This window comes from Mixophyes fleayi, chromosome 3 (assembly GCF_038048845.1).
Source record: "Mixophyes fleayi isolate aMixFle1 chromosome 3, aMixFle1.hap1, whole genome shotgun sequence".
Taxonomy (NCBI): Eukaryota; Metazoa; Chordata; class Amphibia; order Anura; family Limnodynastidae; genus Mixophyes; species Mixophyes fleayi.
The window spans coordinates 333,268,247-333,290,873 of record NC_134404.1 but is presented as its reverse complement, the minus strand read 5'-3'; the positions used below and the strand labels follow the sequence as shown (position 1 = coordinate 333,290,873).

The 22,627-nt window shown below is 41.9% G+C and overlaps 1 protein-coding gene across 3 annotated transcripts in view; it reads right to left on the bottom strand.

Annotated features, from left to right (window-relative positions):
- Window positions 1-22,627, bottom strand: part of MARK1 (microtubule affinity regulating kinase 1) — a 108,248-nt gene that overhangs the window by 41,450 nt on the left and 44,171 nt on the right. For all 3 annotated transcript variants that reach the window (XM_075204279.1, XM_075204277.1, XM_075204278.1), the window contains exons 2-3: window positions 9,706-9,909; window positions 9,056-9,109 (exon numbers count right to left, since the gene is read on the bottom strand). In XM_075204279.1, the coding sequence (XP_075060380.1) occupies window positions 9,056-9,109; window positions 9,706-9,909 (258 nt within the window). The remainder of the gene's footprint in view (window positions 1-9,055; window positions 9,110-9,705; window positions 9,910-22,627) is intronic.

Genomic DNA, 22,627 nt, shown 5'->3' with positions numbered 1-22,627 from the left:
TGCTCATACAGAGTCAGCTGCCAACCTCTCGCACACAGCAGACACACATTAATCGGGGCTTATTCTATAACACGTGGCCACACGCACAACCGTACGGAAATTACACCAATCAGATTGACAGTTACAGTGTGAGTGTTTGCTATGGGTTACGTCACCATCATTAAACAAGTCCCACCATCTGACTTTTTTCCAGACCCCAGAAAGTATAACTGTGAACAGCGTTCCTCTGGGTTATATCGTCTTCATGCAAAGCATTTAGTTTTTATGTATTTCTCACTATCAAGCTCCACAGGTCTTGGCAGCACAAAAAATAAAAAACAGCAAATAAAAATCTCATCCAAAAACTACAATATTACTCAGAATGACATCACCTCCGCTATAGAAATGACCCACGTACTCTCTCATCGCCTAGATAATCACAGGTTTTAGCTATAAGTCCCGTCGTTACTTAACCTCTGACCCCACAGCCAGTATAGACACACCAAGTACACCAGACACACAAGCAGCCTGGTAATTGTGGTGTCAGTATGTCAGACAGAGAGAAATAAACAGAAGATTTTAATTATTTCTAATATAGAACAGGGCAGTACGGTGGCTCAGTGGTTAGCACTTCTGCCTCACAGCACTGGGGTCATGAGTTCAATTCCCGACCATGGCCTTATCATTGTGGAGTTTGTATGTTCTCCCCGCGTTTGCGTGGGTCTCCTCCGGGTGCTCCGGTTTCCTCCCACACGCCAAAAAAAACCAAAACATACTAGTAGTTTAATTGGCTGCTATTAAATTGACCTAGTGTGTGTGTGTGTGTGTGTGTGTATTAGAGAATTTAGACTGTAAGCTCCAATGGGGCAGGGACTGATGTGAGCGAGTTCTTTGTACAGCGCTGCGGAATTAGTACCGCGTGAACGTAAAATGAAATACCAACCAGAACATAGATCAAGTGAAAAGAAAAACACTGTACAATGCTGGTTTGTCTTTACTAAGGAATAAGCTTTACAGGAAGAGAAATGAAAGTGATTGAGTGTTATATTATTTTGAGTGTCCAGGTGTTAGGGAGAAAGGGGGGGGGGGGTAACTTTAAAAATTAGGACAGTGTCCCTGAAACACATACGATCGCTATGTTCCATACAGGCAGTGAACGGCTGTTACTATTTAAAGCTCCGCAGATAGAGGGTTACAAGTCAGGGTGACATTCCCTTGTTTGTTATAAGGCAGGGTCCCTGCTGTCTAATTACTACATGTTCTGCTCTGACCCAGTAAACGCACCGTCATTATCGCAGGACTCGGAACACAGCGCACAGCTGCTCGGAACAAAGGTATATATAGGAGAGATCACAGGCTGATTGCTGATTGTTCCATCCACAGTGCAGGCGACGTTAAGACAATTCAATATCTCCGTATAGTTCACTCTCACCGGTCTAAAATTAGAGGGCGGAATGACAGGTGTTGGATGTATGCTATTTATTGATCAGGCTGAAGGAGCCTCTATGCGGCACGGCACGCCATAGGCTGCGTTCTATTAAAAGCCATTACACCTACATAAGATCCAATTTAAGCAAGCGTTACATGTGATCTTACAGCCCGCTGGAGCCCCCGCAGCACCTTTATATGACCATCTGCAGGTCCGGGTAGCACGTACACCCCACGGCACCACAGTAAATGACGGCCTGTTATATAAGTGGCTATAATTGGCATTATGGCTGCGATGAGGATATTTAACTCAGAGGTGCTGGAAATAGTCTCTACACAACAATACTACGTACGCTCACAGCCTACGGAAGGCACATCAGCTAGCAACACAGTAACCAGACTAACGCTCACATAGACAGAGGCCGACGGCTCCTACTTTCCTTAGAGTCTCTATTCCTTAATGTGCCACCTTTCTCTTTGTCGGTGAATTGTGAGTAATGTTAAGATGTATTAAAGGGCTAAAAATTTGGCTAATGTAGCGATTATGATTGTCACAAAAAAAAACAAAAAAAGTTTCTAAGATAAAATAAATCCAGATTAACATTAGGAGCAATTTAGAGTCACAAACAGGGCCGGATTAACCATAGGGCTAACTGGGCTACAGCCCAGGGGCCTATGGCATCCAGGGGGCCCTTGAAAGTGCTCAGCAGCAGTATTGATCGGTCGGGGGCGGGAGCGCCCCCGGCGCGATCAGTGCTGCTGAGCACTTTCACTGCAGTCCTTCTCCGGCGCACTGTAGTCTCCTTACTGAGGAGATCTCGTGAGTCTCACTCTCACGAGATCTCCTCAGTAAAGAGCGAACAGCGCGCCGGAGTAGGAGGTAAGTGCCGGGGGGGCAGGCAGCTCGGATCACGGGGGTGGGGCCCTCACAGGGGAATGGAGGCCCCCTTAGCCCAGGGGCCTCCATTCCCTTAATCCGGCCCTGGTCACAAACAAACTTATGTAGCTTCTAATATTTGCTGCTAAGTTGCGCTAGCTGTCTGGGAGAGTCCTGAATTTTGGGTCACCCTCCTGCATCCTCCACACTTACTAGTGAAGAGGGCGGCACAAAGGCCTTGATTGGGCAGCACGGTGGCTCAGTGGTTAGCACTTCTGCCTCACAGCGCTGGGGTCATGAGTTCGATTCCCGACCATGGCCTTATCTGTGTGGAGTTTGTATGTTCTCCCCGTGTTGCTATTAAATTGACCTTAGTCTCTCTCGGTCTGTGTATGTTTGTTTCATTTGCTAATTGAGCTCCCCCCTCGAAACTCCCGGAGGGGAGGGAAGGGGTAAATTTGGCAACTATGCTGTTAAGAGAAAATATATAATAAAGTGAAGTGCAAAATGTCCATAAGCTCTTAAGGCTATCCGTCCTTTCTAGACTCAGCTGCGCCCCAATGCCCCCAAAACCTGCACCAATGATGTGGCCTATAACCCTTTAGCACTAAACCACTCTCCCAAAGTACTATATAGTGAGAGGGTTATCAAATTCAATAAGATTCGCAGCAGTGCTTATACAGACTCCTCACATTGTTCAGGGATGGACAACCTTGGCTATCTGCAATGTCCTAAGGACGGTCCCCAAGAGCACGTTTAAAACCAATCTACAATCCGTTCAATATTCCTCCTCCTCTAATGGAACCAGAAGACGGCACTGAATAATTTAGCAGGACAAACAACATTTCCCAATTTTTTAAAGTGCAACATACTCTGCAAATGTAGCATTGGAAGAAATCTGCAGAACTGCTAAAAACACAACTGGATAAACGACATAAAAAACAGACTATAGCATTCGTTTCATTCTATCACAAAGGGCTGCAAATGTCTCAGTTATGAAGTTACACCGTAAATCACACAACGTTGCTGCAGATTAATGAATGGGACATTACCATCACTTCATACTAATTTATAATCATCTGGGTAAATCTGTAAAACGACAGAAGCATCTGTTCGTTTACCTAGTCTTAAAAATAATCATTTATTCACTAATAAGACATCCTGTGTGTCTGTGTTATCAGAGTACTCTGAGAGTGTACAGGAGCTGGTAACTCCCAATCTCCTCCCTCACCAACTTATGTTCTGTTAATTTGTGTAATTGGAGACAGAATCATCTGCTTAATTGTCAACACAGAGAAAACATTAAGGGAGATCAGCTGTGTATGAAACTGCAACGTCCCAGCCAAGAGGAATAGAAGAGAAGCTTGTATTTATGAAGTCACTAATATTATCTATATCATCATGACTTCAAAACGCTTTCGGAGCTCCTCCGAGTGTATAGGAAGAAGCTGCGTGCGTTCGTTATCCTAAAACCACTTTGCGGCTTATGATCATTTCTAAAAGGGGGATATGGTGATGATTATCGAGCCTAAAGAGATACGGAGCAGCCTGGGAACAAATTTGTGAATAGAATCCCCCCAACTGGCTGCTACCAGTAGGTAGCTGTAACCAATCTAACCTATTTAGAAAAAAAGTTTTGCTGTTTGTCCTAGTTAACCAGTGATGTTTTTTTCACCATACAAGCAATATACTGCTTTGGTATATGAGCATCCTTGGTGGTTGTTACAATTACAAGGAATATTAGTTAGATGGTGGCGCTGGATTTAGAATCTATGCTATTTTTTAAATTCCCACTCGTCAAGGACTTCATGATGAAGCACTGAGCAGAGCAGACTGAATGATTCATTCCACTTGCGTGCAGGCCACAAGCTGACTCAACACGAGTGCAAGACACCAATGGTGCTATGAGCACAAAGATGATAAAATCTATAGCAACCAATCACATCACAACTTGACGATCAATTACAGGTTAGAAGATGAAAGCAAGAGTATGATTGGTTGCTATGGCTACACCGCATATTAGACTGATAAAGTTATTGTGACAAGTGTCCGTCAGAGTGTAGTGACACACACAAGTCTTGTTGAGGTCCTTAGGTTGGGCGTGCGCAAAACCACGTTACCATAGTAACCGGAGAGGAGAGACCGAGTACCGGAGTTTTAAGGTAAGTAAAGTCTATAAATTCATACGAAAAGTCATCTGTAAAAATATATTATTGTAATCTCACTCTTTCTTGTTCCAATAAGACTGATATATATTGAAATTTATGATTTAGTCCTAATAGTCCTCTGTAAATAAAGACACACTGTGAATGCAACTGCACAAACTAAGTTCTGAAGAAACAAACAAACCAAGGAATAGGATTGGATGACAAGCAGATATTGTATATCCAAACCTAGAGGTGCAGAGAATAAACTCTAATGAATGGATAAAAAATGGATAAAAACTAATAAATACACTTAGATGTCAAATTAAAAACGTAGAATTACTGATAACCTCATTGATATATTGATGAAGAATTAAACGCTGCTCGCTGGTAGATCACAGAGCCGAGTGTGTTATTTATAGCCCAGAAGAAAATATCACTTCAAGCCAAGTTGTTTAAGCGTCTGATTCACCAAGCAGTGAGTTATATTAGACAGTTTGATGAATCACCCCCCCCACGCATTAATCCGTATTGAAGTGCTGCTTCTCAGCGAGAGATGAATCAACACCAACTGGGCGCAGTATAGCTGCCAACTTCAGGGGGGAAAAGTCAAAAGCCAGGAATGGTCTGTGACAGTGGGTACCAGGGAAGGTGATGTACGTCAGATTAAACACACAATAACCCTGATGCGTATACAGAAGTATTTATAAATAGACATGAGTACTCATATAATGCCTGGTACTTTCTGAATCCCCTGCTCTTCCTCTGTACTGGCCCCAACCTCCTGCTTCTCATTCTTTGACTTTCTCTCCCACTCTCTCCTTTTGCTCTCTATTTTTACTCTCGACCACAAGGCTGACACTCCACCCTTTCCCCACCTTGACTCTCTCCCTCTTATTTTACACAAGCAAAGGAATCCTCTGGATGGGATTGATTCCCCCCCCCCACCCATCACCAACCCCCCCCCCCCCACTTAAACTCAAAAAAACCAGCAGTCTTTCTCACGTCTCTTTTTCCCCCAATTCTACACGGTCTCCCTATTCTGTTTTTTTGGATATCTTTAATATATGATAATGCTAGACCACGAACGCCTAACGTTCGCCAGAGTTCTATATTGTTGTTGCTTTACTCATTTAATATCTCGTATGCTCTGTTTATGCCTCTATGTGGTATCTGTTGTTTATCATATTCAACAATTTCAATGACCTGTACTGTTGACATCTGCTGTTACAAATAAAACGTTTAAAAAAAATAAAAATAAACCTTTGTAAGCTGTTAAATAAATGCATTTTGAAGATTAAAGTTTTCACACTATTCTCAGTACAAAAAAAGACATGAGATAACCTATAAAGGAATAATATTATTGTACTATTAATATTATTATATTTTGGAATTAATTGGCAGCAACAGTGCGCTTCTCAGGAAATATTTAATCTTATCAGGAACATTGAAATTCTACAGCTAACCAGCAACGGGAGTAGTGTCCTTGATCAGGGGGTACATTTATCAAGCTGCGGGTTTGAAAAACTGAAGATGTTGCCTATAGCAACCAATCAGATTCTAGCTTTCATTTAATTTAGTGCATTCTACAAAATGACAGCTAGAATCTGATTGGTTGTTATAGGCAACAGCTCCAATTTTTCGCAGCTTGATAAATTTACTTCCAGGAGTTTTAAACCTATGGGCCAGGACCCAAGTATTTCATACTGGGGGCTAGATTTACTAAACGGCGGGTTTGGAAAAGTGGAGATGTTGCCTATAGCAACCAATCAGATTCTAGCTTTCATTTAATTTAGTGCATTCTACAAAATGACAGCTAGAATCTGATTGGTTGCTATAGGCAACATCTCCACTTTTTCAAACCCGCAGCTTAGTAAATTGCTTAGTAAATATCGGCAACTGTGCAGCTAAAATTTAAAGCGGCGATGGCTTGTAAAAGCAAGTTTGCCTTTACAAGCCATCGCCGCTTTAAATTTTAACTGCAAAGTCGCCGATTTCCGGCGAGTTGAAAAAAAAAAACGGACTTTCATACATTTACCCCCAGATGTTCTCTAAAGACAGTCACAGTTTGATGGGGTCTTGATTTGGGGAGATAGAGCGGATATATGCCTAAATATAGAACATTTTGGAGTCTCAGCTTATGAAACCGGCTTTTAAACTATAACAGCATGGGTCTTTTATAGCCAAAATCAGAGCGGAAACGCTCACTAGTGCCAAATATGAGGAAGCAGCCACATATATAAGTCTCTATAAGAGGAGACTGTAGATGAACAGCGTGCTTTATTGTTTGTGATAAATAAATATTGTGCATACTTGATAATAATACATAGTACATAGCATAGTTTTACTATGTATATTTATGGACTATTTATATATAGGTTAATATAATTATATCTGAAATATGTATTTAAAGATTGTGAGCTTAAAGCAATAACATTAAAGCAGCAATCCCACATAGAAGATTTAACTTTTTTTTATGGTTATTATAATTAATATTAAATGCCAGTAAAGTGTCTGGTTCTAATGTATCATCCACAAAGAATACAGTTTATATGTGGTGTTATCAATAATCACAAGAATAATAAAGTTTTAGGCCTCTCTTCGATGAGAGAGAGAGAGAGAGAGAGAGGAAGGAGAGAGAGAGAGAGGAAGGAAACAGAGAGGGAGAGAGAGAGAGGAGAGAGAGAGAGAGAGACAGAGAGAGAGGAAGGAAGGAACAGAGAGAGTAAGGGAGGGGGGGAGAGAGAGAGAGATAGAGAGAGAGAGAGAGAGGAAGGAAACAGAGAGGGAGAGAGAGAGAGAGAAAAGAGAGAGAGGAAGGAAACAGACACACACACACACACACACACACAGAAAAGAGAGAGAGAGATAGACAGACAGAGAGAGTGTAAAGAGAGAGAAAAAAGAGAGAGAGACAGAGGAAGGAAACAGAGAGAGAGACACACACAGAGAAAAAAGAGAGAGACAGAGACAGAGAGAGAGAAAAGAGAGAGAGAAAAAGAGAGAGAGAAAAGAGAGAAAGAAAAGAGAGTGGAAGGAAGAAAGGAAAGAGAGAGAGAGAGAGAGAGAGAGAGAGAATGGATCGAGAGAGTGAAGGGAGAGGGGGAGAGAGAAACAGAGAGAGAGAGAGAGAGAGAGAGAGGGGAAGGAAACAGAGAGAGACACACAGAGAAAAAAGAGAGAGAAAAGAGAGAGCGAGAGAGAGAAAAGAGAGAGCGAGAGAGAGAAAAGAGAGAGCGAGAGAAATAAAAGAGAGGAAGGAAGGAAGAAAGGAAAGAGAGAGAGAGAGAGAGAGAGGAAGGAGAGAGAGAGGGGAAGGAGAGAGAGAGGGGAAGGAGAGAGAGAGAGAGGAAGGAGAGAGAGAGAGAGAGGAAGGAGAGAGAGAGAGTGGAAGGAGAGAGAGAGTGGAAGGAGAGAGAGAGAGAGAGAGAGAGAGAGAGGGGATTCAGAGAAAGTGAGAATGGATCGAGAGAGTGAAGGGAGAGGGGGGGAGAGAGAGAGAGAGGGAGAGATAGAGAGGGAGAGAGATAGAGAGAGAGGAAGGAAACAGAGAGGGAGAGAGAGAGAGAGAGAGAGAGAGAGAGAGACAGAGAGAGAGAGAGAACCAGGAAGGAAGCAGAGAGAGACACACAGAGAAAAGAGAGAGAGACAGACAGAGAGAGAGAGAGAAAAGAGAGAGAAAAAAGACAGAGAGAGAGAAAAGAGAGAGCGAGAGGATGGAAAGAAAGAGAGAGAGAGAAGGGAAACAGGGAGAGAGACAGAAAAGAGAGAGAGAGAGAGAGGGAGAGGAAAAAGAGATATAGAGAGAGGGGGGTCAGAGAGAGTGAGAATGGATCGAGAGAGTGAAGGGGGGGAGAGAGAGGGAGAGAGATAGAGAGGAGGGGAGATATAAGAGAGAGCGAGAGGCACACAAGCAGAGTTGGGAGACTCAACACTGCACACACCTACCCTGGAGCGCCCAACACTGCATTTCCCTATAAACATACACACAGAAGTCTGGGCATTAAGAACGCAGTTCTGTTTTTTCTGCTACTGAAGGAAAAGTGTCCAACTTGTAAATATAATCACCAGAGAAGAGAAGGCAAATTACGTTAAACACTCTACTACGTTCAAAGTCGTCTTCTTTTGCGCGTAACTATTCACTCATTCCTTAAACAGGGTATATATTTATATCAATAACACAGTAAATGCCCATCTTTCTTCCTTTAAAGTACTCTACCACTAAACAAGTTGCCCTGCATAAAGAACCACTATATCTATATACAGAATATATAGATGGATATAAATGTGTACATTCAGACCCAATATGCACAAACAAGCTTCCACTTTTCTCGGCCGTCAATTATCCTATCAGTTATGTTTCTGGAGTGAGAGAGTAAACCGGAGCACCCGGAGGAAACCCACGCATGCACAGGGCGAACATACAAACTCCTCACAGATAAGGCCATGGTCGGAATCGAGCTCATGACCCCAGTGCTGTGACGCAACAGTGACAATTGCACAGTGCACTATCTAGCATTGCACACTACAAAGTTTGAAACAAACCCCCACCCAAAAGAAAGAACCCCCACAACAAGAAAAGAAGCACCAGCATCGATGGTCCGACACACTAACGCATCCGTCCTACCTTTTGTAGACTGGTGGGATTTAGTTGAGTCTTGTCAATTATTTTCACTGCGACCTACAAGTTTAAGCAAAGAAAGAAATTAAAAAACAAGCAAACAAACAAAAAAACCTTATAAACTGAAGAAAGAAAGGAAGATTCTGTGTTGTTCTTTTACAGCAGAGTTTAACGGTCGAGGACCGTAGCATAGCGGACATTAACAGCACACAAAAAAAAACACATTTCAACAGATTTTCCCCTGAAGCTTTGCCACAATGCGTCCTGCGTGGGCCAAAGCAGGCAGCCCGATACGGATTCAAGTGGAGAACAGCTGTTTAGTCCATTAGCCTCATCTGCTACGGAGCTTGCTTGGCTACACACTGGGAAACTGCTAATAGGCTATAACTCAGACACACAATGAGGTTATAGAGCACAATAGCCCCCTCTCTTTAATGTACAGTACTGTGCAGACAACAATAGTCCTTGAATAGGGTATTGGCTTTGTGCCGTATCCTATCTCATTCGCAGCCTGCAAACTTCTCCAGATTTCTTTCTGGCTGCCCCAAGTTAACGTAAGAGACTGAACAATGATGGGAAATATATCCGAGAGCGGAATTCTTCTTACACTGTTATGAATGTTTTTACTGCGGCAGAGTTCTGAGCTTTGAACTCACCTCTCTCCCCGTGAGGACGTGTCTCGCCAGTTTCACCTTGGCAAAGTTCCCTTTGCCGATGGTCTTCAGCAGGCGGTAGTTGCCGATGTGCGGCTGCTCGTCGGTGGTGGATGCGATGGAATTGCGGCATCGCGGGAGGCTCTGTCGACTGCTGGACTTAGTAGGGGGGACGTGTGGCTCCGGGTACCCGTCCAGTGATGTGTGCTGCAAAGAGAGAATAATTGTATATATCAATCACATTTATACAACAAAGAACTATGTATGTGTAAAACAAAGTTGAAAAAAATATATATAGTGCAAAAGATATTATATTTGTCTGCAAAATTTGCAACTTCTGTTTAATATAGAATTCCATAACTTATTTTGTATAGATTTTTGGATTGTCTAGGAGTTCACCTTACACGTCAAATTGGGACTTGGGCAGTCTTAAATCGTCTGTGCTGCTGTGAATACGGTTAAGATTTAATTGGCGGCAGGTTGTTCCAGTCCTGCCCATTTTATCTCCTATAACTCCATGGGCTAGATTTACTAAGCTGCGGGTTTGAAAAAGTGGAGATGTTGCCTATAGCAACCAATCAGATTCTAGTTATCATTTATCTAGTGCATTCTACAAAACGACAGCTAGAATCTGATTGGTTGCTATAGGCAACATCTCCACTTTTTCAAACCCGTAGTCTAGTTAATATACCCCCTGGTGTTCATGACAATAGGTGGACGGAGCCAAAAATTCATTCAGAAATCTGCTCACAGAAAATATTAGGCGAATGGTGGATGATAGGATAACCAATTAAACAATAAATCACATATTTCTACGTCCCCTACAAACATTTCCTCCTATTTTTTAACATTGGATAAGCCATACAAAGCAAGAGACAGGACATCAGAAGAAGCAAAGAAATGTAACACTCTGTGCATTTAATGGGGAATTCTAGAAACTTTTTCTTTTTTACTCCTGAACTAGTGGCACCAAGGCCAGGGGGTCCCTTGTCTGCTGAGATACCCAATCCCTGCACCACCTGTCCTCCCATGATCCTCCAGGCTCACATCCTGGGTACGTCTATCAGTAAATAATTCCCGACCATGGTCTTATCTGTGTGGAGTTTGTATGTTCTCCCCGTGTTTGCGTGGGTTTCCTCCCACACTCCAAACACATACTAGTAAGTTAATTGGCTGATATCAAATTGACCCTAGTCTGTCTGTCTGTGTGCATGTGTGTGTGGGTGTTAGGGAATTTGTAAGGGGCAGGGACTGATGTGAGTGAGTTCTCTGTACAGCACTGCGGAATTAGTGGCATAAATAGATGATGATGATGATGATGATGAAAGTAGTCTATGACTTCATTCTTATACAAGTGTATAAAAAAAGTAATGTCTATTTTCTGTGCTCTCTCATTTGTCATAACACCTGTAGTAACATCCTTGCTCTGCTATAGCTCTGAATTACTAACACGATGGCTACACGCTTTCTCTTCCATGACAATAAAACCTACATGTCAAAGTGCTTTACATAAAAATACTGCCAGTGCAGAGATATCCAAACCTTCTGTAACAGCGTAAGGAACGTAACTAACCAGACATCTGAACATCTTCCATTACAGCTTTTGTCTATGTCGACAAGACTCTCTCCTTTTAGGTCTAAATCAAAACTCCCCCTCTGTTCCATTACCAGAAATCTTTACACAAATAGAGTTTTACTTTTGTGCCAGTACAGCATTATGAGGAAGCTGTTCGGACGGAGATCAGCAGTCAAAGGAACAAAAATGATGCCCAACACCTTCGTATGTAGAAAAGGACCATCTCACGCGAAAAGTTTTTTTGCAAATCTTAGATGGAAAAAAAAAGGTGTTTTCACAGGAATTAACCATTTAGAAAAAAAAAAATTTAATCTAATCTCACACAAAGAGCTGAATAACATTCAAGTGAACTTGAGACTGTGCAGAACTCTAGAATAGGGGGTTATATTTTAGAACCTTTCATACATTCTACTGATCCCCAGCCATGCACCTGCCAATTTAACCTCACAAGGGGGAAACAATTTCCTTCCTGGACAATGATGATATAACAATTTCCTTATATGACAATGAGACTTCTGGGTCAATTACCCCAAGTGTTTAACATGCTGATCATGTTCTTCCACATGTTCTTCAAGTCAAGTTCAAATTCAAACCCAAACCCTTAACCTTGTCGAGCGGATGACCAGACCTATGCCAACTAGTGTGTGAGAGTCGTGTGTGATAGCATTTGAGAAGGACAGCATAAAAGTCAGGAGACTAAGGGACAGTCTCCAGGCCACAGGATGAAGGAGTGTCAGACTTATGTAGGACGTATTGCCACGGCACAGCGTGTGCTGGCTGATTTTAATAAAGGAATGAGCGTTTTCGAGTGATGGTTTGGCGCCTATGTATTACAACGTTAGTGATGAGAATTCAACCGTTACACCTGTGACAAACAGCCAATCTGGTTTTCAAGCAAAAAAATGTGCAAGTTCTCCTTTCTGCACAGCGCCTGGGGATGCGAGAGAGATGGATCTAGCCTAGAGAAATAGCAGTGATAGGTAGGTGTATGTGTGGCGAGTACCTACATCACTCCAGTTTAAAAAGGGCCTACATGTAGTAGTTGCATCTTTGTTATATATAATCATCATCATCACCATTTATTTATATAGCGCCACTAATTCCGCAGCGCTGTACAGAGAACTCACTCACATCAGTCCCTGCCCCATTGGAGCTTACAGTCTAAATTCCCTAACATACACACACATACAGACAGAGAGAGAAAGACTAGGGTCAACTTGATAGCAGCCAATTAACCTACCTGTTTGTTTTTGGAGTGTGGGAGGAAACCCACACAAACATGGGGAGAACATACAAGCTCCACACAGATAAGCCCATGGTCGGGAATTGAACTCATGACCCCAGCGCTGTGAGGCAGAAGTGCTAACCACTGAGCCACGTACAAAAGGGTATAAAAGTGACCTTTATTTAATGCATATGTTGTGGACTCACAGTCTATATGATTGGAGTGGTTTCCGTTATGTCTAAATAGAAACATGCAATAGATTAAACTTTCTTCAGAGTAAATCTGAAGTCTCTGCATTATAAGGCAAAAAGAGGAGTAAATGTTCTCCGGGAAAAACCACGTTACAATGCAAGGGGTGCAAATTAGTTTATTATTATGCACATAAGTTTTTTCATGTAGCACACAAATACTTAATAGCTTTATTTTTACACTGAAATTTAAAGTTGATCTAGGACATGCCCTACCCCAACTATAAATCTGTCCCTACATTTTAAATTTACCTCTCCCTCCAATGCAACATGGTTTTGCCCAGGTGCAAAGTTACTTCTTTTTTATACTTTGCTCTCCTTAATGACTCAGGCCCTATATATTTATCTTTGTTAATCAATATTACCTATACAATATATTCTAGTTTCCTATTACATTTAGCAGGAGGCTGGCAGGGAATGCTGGGACTTGTAGTTCTACCAGCGCTGGAGAGCCCCGGTCTGCCAACATTCAGATGTCAGCTCATACAACCAGTGAAACACAACAATTTCCTCTCACAAATCAGTCAATCTCCACTGATCTCAGGGGTCCATGACTTAATCCCTTTAATAGTCTCTGGATTTCGGCATCTGCCATCTGATTATCACTGAGGAGACCAGAGTCTAGTTCATGAGGGAGATCCATGGGGAACGCAGAGTCAGGAGGGCACGTGTCCTGTGTAATATGGGTATTAGCATAGTATTCCTACATCATTATTAGTGCGGAGGAAGCATAGACATAATACGTCTCATAGCGAGTAAACCCACTACCATATGGGACAGCGGTCCTGAGTTCCCCGGGATAGGCCCAGAATTTCTATGTTCAAACAGATTCTCGGGTCCTTGGGTCCAGGAAACAACCTGAGTTTTGGTTTATTTCTCTGTACAGCGCTGTGGAATTAGTAGCGCTATATAAATAGCCGATTATGATGATGATAGGATCCTCCACTCCCTCCTCCTTGTGTTCAAAATGCTGTCTATCTAATCCTATCCTGGGGAGGGTGATCTATCACTGCCATCTCCCCTCTGGGACCTGCAGTGGTTTAACCCTCCGTGGCCAATGGCAGACAGGCTATGCTCTGCTGTGATCATCAGCCGCTGACTGCAAGCTGCTGGATGTGTATAGGTTATGATTGACGAGGGAGGAAGAACCCTATCGTACCAGGACAGTATATGCCCAATAACTAGTGCTGAGGAATGAAAGGTCACTGACCAAAATATACAGCGTACCAGAATCATCATCATCATCACCATTTATTTATATAGCGCCACTGATTCCGCAGCGCTGTACAGAGAACTCACTCACATCAGTCCCTGCCCCATTGGGGCTTACAGTCTAAATTCCCTAACATACATACACACACAGAGAGAGAGAGACTAGGGGCAATTTTGATAGCAGCCAAATAACCTACTAGTATGTTTTTGGAGTGTGGGAGGAAACCGGAGCACTCGGAGGAAACCCACGCAAACACCGGGAGAACATACAAACTCCTCACAGATAAGGCCATGGTCGGGAATTAAACTCATGACCCCAGTGCTGTGAGGCAGAAGTGCTAACCACTTAGCCACCGTGCTGGCCACAGAATGACCTAAATCATCTCTACACTGCATCTTTCATTTTACCAAACAATATAAATGTTCATGTACGTTGCAGAGTCCGCAAAACACGTTTCATTTTAGCTGGTAATACAAGGGAGTTTAAGCTGACCACATACATTGCAGGAAATATTAAATGCGTGTTCTATAGGGACATTTGCTTTTCCTTGGCTCCCATTATGCTAAAAAAACATACCATTGTGGTTCTCTGTGATGAATACCCGTATGTCTTACGAAATGTTTAAAAAATACAGTGAAGGTAAATCCTAATTATCAGCATATCTGAAAAACATAGAACACAATAGTTCTTTCATCGTTCATGCATCTTACTTTCTCTTGGACAGTGCTTGCTACATAATGTCAATATATCTATCATTGTCACAATAAAACTATTACAAACAATAACGCCCATATCCTTTCCCTCTCAGACTACTGCAACCATCTCAGCAACCACTCCTTGTAGCTTCCTACATCACAATATATTTCAAACTATTGTGTCTTCTTTACCTGTCTATTAACAAAACAGCTTCAGTAGATCTCTTATATATTTATTGTTGTAGCCCTTTGTATTTCAATGGAAAATACCTTATTTAACACAGGGTTTATAGTTCGATTTTAAAGGGACCCTCCTGTTAGTCTTACTCATGTATGATAATTCTCATAATATAACATCTTAAGGGCACTGTCTGATGGTAGGGGTGAGTCGCATGTTATTTTTGGGACGCCAGTAAAAACGTGACTAATTTGAGAAAACTAAAAATGTTGAAGTAGTAAAAAGCGAAAAAAGGTAAAAAAAAAAACAACCAAGAACTACATACAGTAATGTCTAGTATCTCAAGGGTTTAGACGTAAGCACAAGGAACCTTATTTCTAGGGATATTTGCGGGCCTAAGTCATTAAGGAGAGTAAAGTAAAAAAATTAGTAACTTTGCACCTTGGCAAAACCATGTTGCATTGGACTGGGAGGTAAATTTAAAATGTGAAGACAGATCTATAGTTGGGGTAGGGCCAGGGCCATCTTAACAACATTATGGGCCCCCGGGCAAAGCAGTGCACCGGGCCCCTAGAAATAGATATAGATATATACAGATATAGATATAGATATATAAAGATAGAGATAGATAGATGTACTTGCTCAGTGACCCTTGAAGGTTTTTTTTGCAGGTTTTTTTATTTTGCAGGATTATTTAGTCTCATTAAGTGCCGTGCCTATGGGGCCCCCTTGCTCAAGGGGCCCCCGGGCAAAGGGGCCCCATAGGCAGGGCTCTTAATTAGAATAAATAATCCTGCAAGAGAAAAAAACTGCAAAAAAAACCTTTGAGGGTCACTAAGTACATCTATCTCTATATATCTATATCTATATCTCCATATATATATATATATATATATATATATATATATATATATATATATATATATATATATATGTATATGTATGTAGGGGCCCCGGTGCACTGCTTTTTGCAGCTGCCCATCGTCCCCAATGGAAAAGATGGCCCTGGGTAGGGCATGTCCTAGATCAACTTTACATTTCAGTGTAAAAATAGAGCTATCATTATAGAATGGTTCTCAGAGGCCCGGTCTGAGCTGTTAGTCCTCTCCCTTGATGCCGAGAAGGCATTTGATAGACTACATTGGGGCTACATGGAGGGGGTCCTTCTCCGGTTTGGATTCCATGGCGACTTCTTGAGGGCTATTTTGGCCTTATATTCCCACCCATCGGCTAGAGTGTTTAGTAACGGATTCCTGTCGGATAGATTCACGATCACAAACGGAACTCGACAGGGTTGTCCCTTATCCCCGTTGATATTTGTCTTGGCAATGGAACCTCTTGCCATATCCATTAGATCCTCACATCTGTTTCCTGGTGCCACTGTTAAAAATACCTTGCATAAAATATGTCTATTTGCCGATGATGTTCTGCTTTTTGTAACTGACCCGGGGACTTCGCTGCCGACCCTTCATAATATTTTAGACACATATAGCCGAGCTTCATATTATAAGCTAAACTCCACTAAATCAGAAGCCCTTCCAATAAATATTCCCCATGAGAAGGTGCAACTCCTTAAAACATCTTTTCATTACTCATGGAAGATGTCGGCACTGAAATATTTGGGTATTCAAATCACTTCCTCACTGGAAAATACGATTAATCTTAATTTTTCATCTCTAACCCTCCAACTTTCAACTTTAAGTAAATCCTGGGTCTGCAGCGAGGTCTCCTGGTTGGGAAGGATCGCAGCCTTCAAGATGATGTTGCTCCCAAAAATGATGTATTTATTCCGTACTATTCCTGTTTGTATCCCCAAATCTTTATTGGATAAACTGCATTCAGTTATGATATTATATGTCTGGAAACACAAACCCCCACGAATAGCCAGTTCTCGGATGTATTTGCCTAAACAACAGGGAGGTTTGGCGTTGCCAGACTTGTACAGATACCATGCGGCTTGCTTACTTTCTCAGCTTCGTGACTGGTCCCTCCCGATGCACCAAAAACCATGGGTAGACCTGGAGAAAGCTCTTAACCCGCATTTCCCATTGGCAGATTTGATCTGGGTTCCAAAAAATTGGCGCCCTGTAAATGCCCAATTACCAAAGACAACTAGGGACTCCCTGTTGGTGTGGGACAAAATGTTAAAGGCCAATTCTATGACTCTGGTCCAGACCAAAAATATCTCCTTAGCTGCAGTGGCTAAATTAATTCCTAATTTAAATCTCAGCCTATGGGTATCAAACGGAATAACCTCATTCTCTCAATTACTAGACGATCAGAGTTTACTATCTTTTACACAAATAAAGGAAAAATTTCACCTCCCTTCTCAGGAATTTTATAAATACCTGCAGCTCAGACACTGGTTTAATTCCCTTCCCAGACTAGGTCTACCTATTACATCACCACCGCCCTTGTTGTTCACTAAATTAACAAAAGGAGATAATAGAGCCAGTATTACCTTCTGGTACCGCTATACCCTCCCCTCTACATCAGAAAATAAAACCAAAATACAACTGCAGTGGGAATCTGACCTTCAACTAGATTTGGAAAGTGAAGATTGGGAAGCCATTTTCACAAACGCGTTCCGAATGTCCAAATGTATAAATCACACAGAAATGATGATAAAATTAATTAATAGATTGTATCTTACCCCAACTAGACTTCATAAAATGTGGCCTTCCCAGTCTAAACTTTGCTGGCGGCAATGCAATATACCGGGGGATTTGATGCATATATTCTGGAATTGTCCCCATATACAGTCGTTCTGGGTACAAATCTTCCAGCTAGCCAATAAGGTTACTAGACAAAATCTCTCTCCTACCCCGGAGGTTGCGTTACTGCAGCATTACCCCCCCAGTTTCCATCATATGCTAAATATGTCTTTAGTCATATTCTGATTGCCGCAAGAGCGTCCTTAGCTCAAGGTTGGAAGTCACCACAGATACCCTTGATATCGAAAGTAGTGGCCAAGGTGCAATTCAGCTTTGAAATGGAGACAGAGGGGATGCCCTACTCCACTGCCACCTCGTCCCCGATAATGAAGTGGTTCAGTTGGCATGTGTATGTTACGGACGGAGAGGGAGCGCGTCCAGATCGAATAGACTCTGATTTACTACCTGCATCTCCTACACTTAGCGAAGTTCCCCAATGTCCCTATTAGTAGTTCCATGGTGACCATTCGACCAGTGTAACTTTCACGAATTGGAAAGGATCCTATTAGGTTCCCTCCCTCATGTGTTCAATATGGCTTAACAGCAGAATTGTTTAATGTGTTCCCCCCACTATGTACCCCTTCAATCCTTCCCCCTTTTTATTTTGTGTCCTTTCCTTACCCCCCATCCCTTTCTTCTTTCTGTACCCCATAATTTTTGAAAAATTAATAATAAAAATACTATTGAAGTTAAAAATAGAGCTATCAAGTATTTGTGTGTTACATGAAAAAAGCAGCCAGTATTTAACTTGTGTGCAAAATAATAAACTAATTTATACCCCTTGAATTGTAACATGGTTTGTCCAGGAGAAAATTTACTCCGTTTTTTTTGTCTTGCTCTCCTTTATGACTCGGTCCCTTGCATGTGAAGTTGATGCTTCTGTTGCTTTCTGAAGTGAGAGGCTTTAGTAGTGAATTTGCAATAAGGCAGCTAGTAAACTATAAGCAAAGGCGCAATATACACCTAACAAGCATCAGTCGCTCTGTACTCCTTGCTATAAAGTGCCTTTGAGAACAAACAGACTACACTGTGTCAGCAAACTTCTTTCCAGATTTATATCTCCGATGCAAATGATATCCAAAAAAGGTACATTGCAGGGGAAATACAATACCCATCCTTATAGTCATTAATCCACATTTCATTTGTATTGCGCTGCAGACAATGTGAAAGAACAGCACAGAGAGGAAACTTGAACCCAAAAAAACAATATTTAAGACAAAGGGCTAGATTTACTAAATGGCGGGTTTGAAAAAGTGGAGATGTTGCCTATAGCAACCAATCAGATTCTAGCTTTCATTTATTTAGTGTATTCTACAAAATGACAGCTAGAATCTGATTGGTTGCTATAGGCAACATCTCAACTTTTTCAAACCCGCAGTTTAGTAAATATACCCCAAAGGGTACCACAGAGGTATGCTAAGTCAAGTTTCGAGTAAAATCTCAAGCTTAATAACCCCAGCAAGGTAGAGCAAGTTTTAACATAAGCTGGACAATGGCACAATTCTTTATCAGTAATATAAAAGTAATAATAAGTTTAAATGGATAACCGTAATAAAAATAAAAGTTGTGCTGGCATGAGCACAGGCTATAAACACTATTAACAGAGGCAGGCAGAGGTGAAATAGCTCACTGCAAGGAGTTTTACAGAACAGGAAGAAGCCAGCATGCTTGCAGTTTACAAGAAAGACGTAAATATGTAAAATATTTCTGACACAACATAACAATCTAGGGCCTGCTGATGGCTGCCACTGAAGGAAGGGGACAACATACAGAGATATTCCAAGCTGGAACGTCAGTTCTGACCCCCGGCAGCTGCCAGAGAACTCGGCTCCCCCAGAAACACGACACCCGAGTCTGGCAAAAAGGCTTTCAGACATTTAAGCTTCTACATGACAAGGGCAAAAAGTGATCTGCCCACTTAATATCCCAAAGGACACGCTGGGTTCAGCTATGAAGGACCTATGTTCAAGGATTACTAGTGCCTTCTCTAATAACATCCTCTTCTAATCTGAGCAGTTGCCAGTAAGTCTCAGAAGGTGGCAAACTGACAGGAAGCCATTTTGTATCTTAGAGCTTCAATTACAGTTGGGGGGGGGGTGCAAGTAAACATTATTTTAATACTCCACAAATGAGGAATTTATTCGGCCATGTGAAAGTGATAAGTGGGTATTTATACTGAGGTATCCGTTCCACAGTGTCAGATTTCGCTGGGTGCCACCGTTCAGTGTAAAAGTGTATCTGTCAGGTGGAGGCTGCCATTTTGTGGGTTGAACCATTATTTAGAAGAATTCACCCCATAGAAGTATAATATCATTAAATTGAGGTAATAGAACATTATGGGGACGGTAGTGCTCTAAGTTTCCCCATGGCACACCATTGTCCTATGGTAACCAGCTCATTATTACCGTGTCTCTGGGAATTATTGTAAAATATTGTAGGGGTGTGCACCGGCCACTTTTGGTGTTTTGGGTTCTGATTAGCTTGAGGTTTTGGGTTCTGATTGGTTTTGCCAAAACACCCCACTAAAGGTTTTGGTTCTGATTTTGGGTTCTGATTTTTTTTAAAAAAAAGCATAAAAAGTGCTAAAATCCATATTTTTTATTTTGTTTTCACTCCTACACTATTATTAACCTCAATAACATTCATTTCCACTAATTTCCAGTCTATTCTGAACACTGAACACCTCACAATATTGTTTTTAGTCCAAAAGGTTGCACCGAGGTAGCTGGATATCTAAGCTAAGCGACACAAGTGGGCGGCACAAACACGTGGCCCATCTAGGAGTGGCACTGCAGTGGCAGACAGGATGGCAGTTTGCAATAGTTTGCTAGAGGTGCAAGATGGAATTGTCCTTGGGCCCTCGCACCCACCCTGATGTTGTTGAAATAGGACATTCGCACTTTAACAAACCAATCAGGAACAGTGAACGTAGTTTAATCTCTGGTAATAATATTTCTGGACTGCAGGAACAGTGAACGTAGTAAAATATTGCAGTACTAATATTTCTGGACTGCAGGAACAGTGAACGTATTTATATATTGCAGTACTAATATTTTTGACTGCAGGAACAGTAAACGTAGTGTAATATTGCAGTACTAATATTTCTTGACTGCAGGAACAGTGAACGTATTTATATATTGCAGTACTAATATTTCTGGACTGCAGGAACAGTGAACGTATTTATATATTGCAGTAGAAAATTTTTAATACGTTTTTTATAATTTTTTTAGTATAATTTTTTTTAAACAATTTTTTTTATTTTTTTATAATATTTTAATAACAATGGACTTAGCAGGACAGAGCACAGGACACAGCACCACTGGACTCAGCAGGACAGAGCACTGGACAAAGCACCACTGGACTCAGCAGAACAGAGCACTGGACAAAGCACCACTGGACTCAGCAGGACAGAGCACTGGACAAAGCACCACTGGACTCAGCAGGACAGAGCACACCACAAAGTAACCACTGGACTTAGCAGGACAGAGCACAGGACACAGCACCACTGGACTCAGCAGGTCAGAGCACAGGACACAGCACCACTGGACTCAGCAGGTCAGAGCACTGGACAAAGCACCACTGGACTCAGCAGAACAGAGCACTGGACAAAGCACCACTGGACTCAGCAGAACAGAGCACACCACAAAGTAACCACTGGATTAGCAGGACAGAGTGACAGGACACAGGAGCACCACTACTACAACCTTCCCTGATCTGAGCCCGAATGAAAATGGCGGCCGCAAGCGGGGAATTTATGACATCCGAGTCTCGCGAGATCCGACGCGAGACTTGGACGTCAGAGCCTCTGTTTCGGGTTTTTTTTGCCGCCGGAAATACCCGAACAGTGCTCGGATCCCGTTGGATCCGCACTGTTCGGGTGGGCTCGGATTAGCGCAATCCGAGCCCGCTCATCTCTAAAATATTGGCAACTATGGAGAAGGCAGCCTAAACAGTTCACTAAGAAGTATAACCTGGGCATGAAATCATTTTATATGTAATATGGCTTCAGGGACCAGAGCCACGAACTGAATTTCTACCCCTATATTAATCCTGAAATACACACAGTTTGCAAACTATTCTCCATGTGTAAAAGTGGAAAAAAAATTCTCAGAACTTCTGGTTCTGCACTATAGATGTCCTCTTTCTGGAAAATAACACTGTGCCTGCCAATGCTTACATTTATTTGGCTCCAAAGAAAAATCTAGAGGACATGAGTGTGAAATAACACACTTAAAGGGGTTTTCGCCTTCACATCACTTTAATTTACAAATGTGTACACGCCCATGTGCCACTTTTACTAAATACACGGCTGGATATTCTGTGCTGCATTGTATATATTTACCAAAGACTTCATATCATCTAAGCAGGACAGTGTCTTTTTGTTACCCATGGGCATGATCTACTGCATCCGATGTGGAAAGCAGAGCAGAGATCTGTTGTATCCAAGGGCAAATCACAGAAGGAAGCCACAAAGACCAAGCAATGTATTTAATGTGTTCTCATACGTACAGTTGAGATAACTGAAGTCCACGGATGGGTGATGGTGACTTTAAAAGGGGCATAATGTTGCAGTATAATGTTATGAAGAGCTCTTCTTCAGGATTAAAACAACAGTGTTCCAATGTCTATGGGCAGCACGGTGGCTCAGTGGTTAGGACTTCTGCCTTATAGCACTGGGGTCATGAGTTCAATTCCCGTCCATGGCCTGATCTGTGTGGAGTTTGTATGTTCTCCCCGTGTTTGCGTGGGTTTACTCTGGGTACTCCGGTTTCCTCCCACACTCCAAAAACATACTAGTAGGTTAATTGGCTGCTAACAAATTGATCCTAGTCTGTGTGTGTGTGTGTGTTAGGGAATTTAGACTGTAAGCCCCAATGGGGCAGGGACCGATGTGAGTGAGTTCTCTGTACAGCGCTGCGTAATTAGTGTCGCTATATAAATAAATGATGATGATGATGATGTCTGAGATGTCTAGTTAAGTTAAATGGGATTAATTAAAGGCGTATTAGTTAAAGGGGATTTCCACCTTTAGATTACTTTAATGTATTGACTTGCCCACTGCCTCTTGGATTTTTT